This window comes from Meles meles, chromosome 8, assembly GCF_922984935.1.
Source record: "Meles meles chromosome 8, mMelMel3.1 paternal haplotype, whole genome shotgun sequence".
Classification (NCBI taxonomy): domain Eukaryota; kingdom Metazoa; phylum Chordata; class Mammalia; order Carnivora; family Mustelidae; genus Meles; species Meles meles.
In genome coordinates, this window is record NC_060073.1 from 55,304,218 (window position 1) to 55,312,311 (window position 8,094).

General features: G+C 52.1%; 2 protein-coding genes across 4 annotated transcripts; one reads left to right on the forward strand and one right to left on the reverse strand.

The window, feature by feature from the left end:
• Positions 1 to 93: 93 nt before the first annotated feature.
• Positions 94 to 1,502, forward strand: TAF10 (TATA-box binding protein associated factor 10). The gene is made up of 5 exons (XM_046015024.1): positions 94 to 358; positions 491 to 645; positions 879 to 943; positions 1,035 to 1,149; positions 1,332 to 1,502. Exons 1-5 carry the CDS (start codon positions 127 to 129, stop codon positions 1,419 to 1,421), a joined length of 657 nt encoding a protein of 218 aa, XP_045870980.1. The 5' UTR covers positions 94 to 126; the 3' UTR covers positions 1,422 to 1,502.
• ILK (integrin linked kinase) lies at positions 1,469 to 8,061 on the reverse strand. Of its 3 annotated transcripts, none has more exons than XM_046015021.1 (13): positions 7,948 to 8,061; positions 7,398 to 7,532; positions 4,098 to 4,263; positions 3,859 to 3,954; positions 3,561 to 3,657; positions 3,382 to 3,465; positions 3,195 to 3,280; positions 2,944 to 3,053; positions 2,707 to 2,834; positions 2,504 to 2,625; positions 2,305 to 2,404; positions 2,067 to 2,197; positions 1,469 to 1,882 (listed from the first exon to the last, which is right to left on the reverse strand). In XM_046015021.1, exons 2-13 carry the CDS (start codon positions 7,484 to 7,486, stop codon positions 1,733 to 1,735), a joined length of 1,359 nt encoding a protein of 452 aa, XP_045870977.1. In that variant the 5' UTR covers positions 7,487 to 7,532; positions 7,948 to 8,061; the 3' UTR covers positions 1,469 to 1,732. The 3 variants fall into 3 exon arrangements, with proteins under 3 accessions (XP_045870977.1, XP_045870978.1, XP_045870976.1); XM_046015022.1 differs by having other exon boundaries at positions 7,398 to 7,510; positions 7,948 to 8,038; XM_046015020.1 differs by lacking the exon at positions 7,948 to 8,061 and adding an exon at positions 7,819 to 7,938.
• Positions 8,062 to 8,094: the final 33 nt, after the last annotated feature.

Sequence of the window (8,094 nt, forward strand, 5' to 3'; positions counted from 1 at the left end):
GGTGAGAGGGACAGCGCACATGGCGAGGGAGGGGCGAAGCGCGGGGCGTGTGACGTCACCCGTGCCGTGTGCGTAACGTGAGCGGAAGCGGAAGCGGCTCTGTTCGCCGCCTCTCCCACCGGCCCGATGAGCTGCAGCGGCTCCGGCGCGGACCCCGAGGCGGCGCCGGGCTCCGCCGCCTCGGCCCCGGGCCCGGCGCCCGCGGTCTCGGCCCCCGCAGCGTTGCCCGCCGGCACCGCTGGGGAGAATAAGGCCAGCCCCGCGGGGACTGCAGGGGGACCTGGGGCTGGAGCTGCGGCAGGGGGCACGGGACCCGTGGCGGTGCGGGCCGGGGAGCCGGCCGAGCGGCGCGGGGCGGGTGAGGGCCGGGACGGGTGAGGGTGAGGGCAGCGCCCAGGGCTGGGTTCAGTGGTGGGTGAGGGCAGAGGATTTGACCTAGCCGGGGCCCGGCATCTCCCACCTCCATGTCTGTCTGTTCGTTCTCCTTCAGCTCCGGTGTCGGCTGGCGGCGCGGCGCCCCCGGAGGGGGCCATGTCTAACGGGGTTTATGTACTGCCGAGCGCGGCCAACGGAGACGTGAAGCCGGTGGTGTCCAGCACGCCTCTGGTGGATTTCTTGATGCAGCTGGAGGATTATACGCCTACGGTGGGCTTCCTGCCTGAACAAGGCTATTGGCGCGCTGTCAGGCCAACTTTCTGCTACACCGCCTGGATTTCCAGCTTCCTTTTGCACTTGCTCCCCTACTAGCTCTTGGATTTATCCCCTCTGCCCACCCAAACTGAGCTTCCTGAAAGCCAGGCCTGTCCTCCTTTTCCCTCACCCTCTCAGCCCCTCAGTGCCCTGGGCAAATACTGACAGTCGTCTCATTGATCTCTCAGATCCCAGACGCAGTGACTGGTTACTACCTGAACCGTGCTGGCTTTGAGGCTTCGGACCCACGCATGTGAGTACAGTCTGGGTGGGTAGGTTAGAACCTTGAGTGCTAATGTGGTTTATTGTTCCATCTCCTTCTCACACCAGTTTTTTCTCTCTAGAATTCGGCTCATCTCCCTAGCTGCCCAGAAATTCATCTCAGATATTGCCAACGATGCCCTACAGCACTGCAAAATGAAGGGCACAGCTTCTGGCAGCTCCCGAAGCAAAAGCAAGGTGTGAGGGGAGGCTCATTGAATCAGTAATTACCTCCCACAGCGTCGGAGGCTTAATTTGTCCTGAAGTCCCTTTGGGGAGACTAAATCCTAGGGGAGGTGAAAGACCTACTCAGGGTCACTCATCTGGGATTGAAATCTGGGATTCCTGTGCTCAGCTGGTGCTCTTCCCTCTTCCCTCAGGACCGCAAGTACACTCTAACCATGGAGGACTTGACCCCTGCCCTCAGCGAGTATGGCATCAATGTGAAGAAGCCGCACTACTTCACCTGAGCCACCCAACCTAAATGTACTTGTCTGTCCCCTTGTCCCCACACCAGCCTGTTTTCATAATAAACTTTATTGTGACAGGCAGGGCTGGTCCCTCCCATGCTGGGAGATACCGTGTGGCAAGTGACAAAGCTCTGAGCCTAGCCCCTTTGGGGGCTGCAATGGTAGGGATGGGGGCAGGGGATGGGCCCCATGGCTGGGGTAGTACCATGACTGGAGGCAGGGGAGGCAACCAGAAGCCTGATGCTTTGGGGAGACATACTCCCCTAACCGTGTCCTGACACCTCTGGAGTTTAGGCAAGGGCTTTCCAGCTCTACTTGTCCTGCATCTTCTCCAGGATAGGCACAATCATGTCAAATTTAGGCCGCTTAGCAGGGTCTTCATTCATGCAGATCTTCATGAGCTTACACACATGGGGGGAAATGCCTGGTGGGATAGTAGGCCGAAGGCCTTCCAGTGCCACCTGCAAATACAGGAAAAAACAAAATGGGTTTCAGAACTTGAATATCCTGTGGGGAGAGGCCTCTAGTCCTCAGGACAGGATTACTGCATATTTGAACAAATATGGGGAGAGCCCAGCCCTGCTATAGTTATTGTCGTCACCACCACCATTCCCCCAACACAAGTGCATACAGTTGTGCTCTCACCTTCATTCCAATCTCCATGTTGGAGAGGTCAGCAAAGGGTACCTCCCGTGTCACCAGTTCCCACAGAAGCACTGCAAAACTCCACATGTCTGCTGAGCGTCTGTTTGTATCTTCAGGCTTCTTCTGCAGCGCTGGAGGAACAGGACTTAACTGTTCCAGCTGCCTGTCCTGTCTGTGCCCCCTTCCATTACTACTGAGCTGGCCCTTCTCCACCTCCCAACATGATGCCCTCACTCACCTTCAGGGGCCACCCAGGCAGGTGCATACATGCGCCCAGGGCATTGGAAGGAGAACTTGACGTCGGCCATGCTGATTCGGGCAGTCATGTCCTCATCAATCTGAGGAAGAGAAGATAGATAATGTGAAAGGAGGTAAGTCCTATTCTAGACAGGGAAAGGGGTCTGGGGGCCTGGGCCAGGAATGAAGTGTGACCTCACCATTACACTACGGCTATTGAGTGCATGTCGTGGGATGAGGGGCTCTAATGTGTGTAGGAAGGCCATGCCCCTTGCCATGTCCAACGCAAACTTCACAGCCTGGCTCTGGTCCACAACAAAATCTAAGGAGGCAAGAGTCAAACGAGTTTGGGGAGGCTCATACACCTGCATCCATCCCATGAGATTTGGTATCCCCTACTCACTGGTGCCTTCATGTAATACATTGTACAGAGATCCATATGGCATCCAGTGTGTGATGAGGGTGGGGTGAGGAGCAGGTGGAGACTGACAGGCACCTAGTACTGGGAGCACATTTGGATGCGAGAAAATCCTGGAAGAGGGAGAGTATCCCTGGCTGAGATCAGCATAAAAAGATCTCCCTTTGGGTGCTAGTCAGGGTTCCTTAGAACCAGCAGCTTCCCATTTAGGCCTTGCCCCACCTGAGACGGGGACACTCCTCGTTGAAGTCCCTGCTCTTCCTTGTACTCCAGTCTCGAACCTTTAGTACCTTCACGACGATGTCATTGCCCTGCCAACGGCCCTTCCATAGCTGAGAGACAGGTAAGGGTTAGGAAGCTTTAACTAAGGCCACTGCTTTCTTGTCCGCTAACTGGAAGAAAAACTTAAAACAGGTGCAGGGCAGGTAATCTGTAGGGGATTGGGGAGGGAGGGCCAAAAAAGGCAGGGTCACCTCTCCAGAGTGATTCTCGTTGAGCTTTGCCAAAAAGTTGAGCTGTTTGTAGTCAATGCCGGAGTGTTTGTTCAGAGTCCCATTTCCTGAGAATGTGGGCAGGTCAGGTACCCAAGCTTCACCGTAACCCAGCTCCAACAGCCCAGGGTTATTCCCTCGACCCTCCCTCCCCTTACAACTGACTCACGGGGCCGAGTGCGGGTGGTTCCCTTCCAGAAAGTGTCCTTGTATGGAATACGGTTAAGGTTCTGGCCCATCTTCTCTGCCCGCTCTGGGGAAGAAAAACAGCTTTGGCCCCAGCTGTAGTACAGAGCGAGGAGATAGGCAGGGACAAGACAGGATATAAACTGGAGTTGGGGGACAGACCTCGGAGGAGCTCTCTCAGGGGTGCCTTGGCTTTGTCCACAGGCATCTCTCCATACTTGTTACAAATGCTGACAAGAGCCCCATTAGCCACCAGGTCCTGGAATGAAAAGGTGGTTGTGATGATAGGCTCTGCTACCTCCCTGGCAATCACAATCAACCATCAATACAGATACAGTACCAGATCTGAGTGTCATATATTCAGCAATACTTACAGGATGGATTGAAGGTTCTAGAATCTTCCATTCAGGCTCAGACATTGCTACCCACCCATCCCAGGGCTCAGGGCTTTGGTACTCACCTCTGCAACCTGATCTTGGCCCCAAAAACAGGCATAGTGCAGGGGCACGTTTCCATGCTCATTCACTGCATTGATGTCAGCTTTATACTGCAGGAGCTGGTCCCCATGGCCAAGTAGAAGAGGCAGAAGACAGGGGAGATGGGAGTTGAGGCGTGTAAGGAGGGAGAAGAGTACACATAATACTTGCGACTGACTTCCAGACATGTATGTAATGTAGGTGACAGAACATTCATACATACCTTCTGCACAATATCACGGTGTCCATGACTGGCTGCCAGGTGCAGGGGGGTGTCATCCCCACGGTTCATCACATTGATTCGTGCCCCCCGCATGATCAGCATCTCAACCACAGCAGAACGGCCCTCTCGGCAGGCCCAGTGCAAGGGGGAGAAGCCATGATCATCCCTTTGAGGAAGGGACAATGGTCATTGATCTGGAGGTGGGGCAAAGGCTTTGATATGGATAAAACTGATAGTCATTCAGGAAAATCTCCCTAGAAACCTTGCCTGTCCAGGATTCTGATTCTCATTCATGCCAGCAACTCCCAAAGCCATCCAATTAAGACCTTCAAAGGTCTTCAGACCCCTGAGCTTCAAACCTAACCAACTACCACCTGAAATCTCAACAAATACATATGATTCACTGTCTTCATCAACATCTCCCACTAGCCTTTTTTCCTTGGCATGCCCTATCTCATTAAATGGTAGCATTTTATCTGGTTTCCTGTGCATTCCTTTTGCAACATCTGTTGGTCCTTTTTGTTTCCAATGCATTTCATATGCCCCTAATACACTACTTGTGGCACTGGACTGTAAACATCTTCATGAGCTGTCTTGTCTGCTAGACTGAATTCTTGAGAGAATGGATTGACAGAAGTTGTTTAGTGCATGTTAATACAAGGGAGGGGTGTTTTGGAGAAGGAAAGCCACAACTCATGGGAGAAGAAGCAAGCTTACTGATTGGCTCTGTACTGAAACCTAAGATCTAAAAGTGGACTGGCATTAAAATAATGTTTTGGAAGGGTTTATAATGAAAAAGAAATACTTTTGATAAGTCATTACTAATGAGGCAGATATCAAATGAGGATTTGGTTTGGTAAAACAGGATTCCTCTACTCAAGCAGTCTGGGTCCCAGAAAACAGGAATATAAGAGTGGCTTCTTTAGAAAGAAAACGGACTTTTCCCCTGCCAAGGACATGTATTTTCTAAAGTAAAAGAGCTGTACAAAGAAAAAAGAAGAAGAAAACACTTGGTGGGAGTTGGGCCTGCCTGACAGCCTGGGGCCATAAAAGGAAATTCCCTCCAGTCTGGTGTGTGTGAGGATCCAAGGGGCGGGACGGGAGGCGGTCCGTGGTCTGAGACTGCAGCCTCCGGATGCCTTAGTGTTGCGGTCACTTCCCCTGTGGGGGCTCTAGGCATGGCCTGAAACAGATCAAGGGTCTCACCGCTGCAGGCCATCCAGATGTCCTCCTCCCCCAGGGGATGGGGGTGTGTGTGCGACCTTTAATGACTTCCCTCCACAGCTGCCCTCATCTGCTCACTTAGAGATAGCTGAAAGCTTTCCTGGAAGGTTAGCCCCACCTCCCCCTCTCTGAAGCAACCATCCCCTACTTATCAGTGAGTTTTGCCTCCCAGATCTTTAATTCGTGCCCCGGTTTATCAGTTTCCTGCAGTCTGTGGCATAAGCAGGCCAGTGCCTGAGGGCAAAAATAAGAGCACAGGGTTCCACTCACTGTCAGACTGTCTGTCACCTCAGGGCCACAGACTGTATTCCCAAAGAGTCCTGGAGGGAGTTTAACCCACCTCATATCCAGCATATACCCGCTTGGGCCCCCAAAGCCTTTCCCCTCAAACCAGCACCAAAGGCTTCCATTCCAGTTTAAATGCCACCCCTTCACCTTTTGGCACTAAAGAGTTTTAATAAATGCAAGTTCGCCTGGACAACTTCACCTAAGCCTTTATAACCCTACCAACAAAATAAGAGTGCTATCTTTATCTAAGCACCCTTTGAAGAACTATGAAAGAATTACAGAAATTATAAAAGAATATGAAAAATGGGGAAAAGTGACCAGGAATTACAGAGGAATAGCATAAAAGCTAATGAGAACCTGTGAAGTCTAGATGAAGATGACAGGTGATCCTTACCCCCTCAAACCTAAAAACTGAAGAAATAAAATTTTTAAAACCACCATCTTGAATCATCTGTATCACTACTGCTTTTTTTTGCCTGTCTCAGCTAACCTTGAAGAACTTGTCTACATTCACTATTTCCGCATCTCCAATTCAATCCACCACCACGCTGTTGCCTTGAGGGCTGGCATGGGCCTCTAGCACAGGTGTCCACAATACTTTAAATGAAGGAACCGGTGTTGTCTGATTTCTTCATCTGTTTTCCTCTATAGCAGTCTTCACAAAGATCATCAAATACATTATTAATTGTAAATTCAGAAGTTACTTTAAAGTGCTAAAGTTCTTTAACTGGTCAACAGCCTATCCTACTGTTGACCACTCCCCCTTTGTTGAAACATTCACTTCTCTGAGTTTTACTAACATCTTTTCCTGTTTCTCCTGCAACCCCCAGTTGCACCTTTTCAGTCTTGCAGGCTTCTCATTCCCTCTCTGTCACACCCATGTCTTCAGGTATCATCTATATGCTAACATCTCCCAAATCTGGGTCTTTAAGTCAGATCTCTCTCCTGAAATCAGAATCTGCATAATCAACAACCTACTCAACGTTTCCACTCTACTGTACAGTCACTTTAACATGTCACAGCAGCAGTCATCATCCTTCAGCCATGTCCAACTCAGTAAAAGCAACCACTATCTACCTAAGAGTCTGAGCCAGAACCCTGGTCATCATCTTTGCTTCCACACTTCCCACACCAAGTCTCATCAATTCCTTATCCTGAAGATTTCAGGAATTCAATCACTTTTTTCTTTTTATATCGGCCCCCCTTTCTAGTCTAAGGCATCACCACCTCTGGCACAGACCAAGCAATTGCTTCTCCAAATGGCCGCCTGCTCTTAAGAAGGTATCCAAGATGACACTTAAATGGACAATCTCATCATAGCAGGGCTTTAAACTCTTGTTCTTAGAATAATAACCTTATTATAGTATAAATATCCTTGCATGATCTGGCAGGCTCTTGCAGCAGACCTCTCCAGTCTTATCTCCCGTGGTTTACCACTTGTACCCAATGCTTCAACCCACTGAAGCCCATAGAAGTCTTCTATCCTCCAGCCATATGGACCTGTAGACAATTCCCAAACATTCCATTCTCTGTCTTGCCTCCTAGCTTTTGCACATGCAGTTCACTGAGGCAGGAAAGCTCTCTGCAGCCCGTGCCTGTGAAACTCTTATTGAACAGTCAAGATTCAGCAGGAACACAGCTTCCCCTGTGGAGACCCTCTGCCCCCCACAGGCTGTGCTTTGCACTGGTAGTACTAGGCAGGAAAGTCAGCCGCCCCAGCCTACGTGGACACCCCACATCGCGGAGAGCAGTCTTTGCCCTTCTCACCCACCAGCCACTTCAGCTCACCCCTGGTTGAGGTCGTTCTCCGTGTTGTCCAGCCACAAGCGAACGGCCACCGCGTTGCCCTCCCGGCACTGAGTGAAAATGTCGTCCATAGCAGCGTCCCGGCGCTGAGTCCCCTAGATTGGGGAAGCCTGCGGACTGTGAAGGGATCCACGGAAGGGGGGTGAAACCCGAAAGCTTTGTCCCTTACCGGAGATAAGGGGGTGGGGGTCTCCCGCTGCCTCCCCGGCTAGTGGAGGTCTGGAAAGGAGTTCGGCTAGGCGGGATGATCCCTGTGTCCCCTGGGCGCGAGGGTAAGGCGGGTCCGCGCGAGGTAGAAGGTGATTAGGAAGTAGAGTCCCCTGAAGGGGTGTCGGCGACCAAACTCGGGGACCCTACCCGAGAACAGACCTGGGGGGGAGGGGGAGTTCAGGCGCTCTATAACCTGAGAAAGGCGATCGGGGGTCCTTCCCAGGAGTGGCCCTCGCTCCCTACTCGGTATTCGGGCCGAGTGAAGGCTGACGGTTGGCAGGGGTCGAGCCTTAGGGAAGGACACGGGCGCTCCCGCACTCACCGGGACTCGGGCTGGAGAAGCCTTCTTCGGTGAACTCCCGTCCGGCCGCGCCCGCCGCCCGGCCCCGCCCCTGGCCCTCTCTGGCCAGCGCGGGTCCCCATTGCTCCCTCCCTCTGGCCTTCCTTGCCCTTCTAGCTAGCGGTAGCT

Excerpts from the sequence above, each read along its gene's own strand:
- TAF10 (XM_046015024.1), top strand. The coding sequence starts at position 127 with ATGAGCTGCAGCGGCTCCGGCGCGGACCCCGAGGCGGCGCCGGGCTCC. Across the intron at positions 646-878 it reads TGGAGGATTATACGCCTACG|ATCCCAGACGCAGTGACTGG; the intron begins GTGGGCTTCCTG and ends TTGATCTCTCAG. Across the intron at positions 1,150-1,331 it reads GCTCCCGAAGCAAAAGCAAG|GACCGCAAGTACACTCTAAC; the intron begins GTGTGAGGGGAG and ends CTCTTCCCTCAG.
- ILK (XM_046015021.1), bottom strand. The coding sequence starts at position 7,486 with ATGGACGACATTTTCACTCAGTGCCGGGAGGGCAACGCGGTGGCCGTT. Across the intron at positions 4,264-7,397 it reads GAGAACGACCTCAACCAGGG|GGATGATCATGGCTTCTCCC; the intron begins GTGAGCTGAAGT and ends CCTTCCTCAAAG. Across the intron at positions 3,955-4,097 it reads ACCGTGATATTGTGCAGAAG|CTCCTGCAGTATAAAGCTGA; the intron begins GTATGTATGAAT and ends CATGGGGACCAG.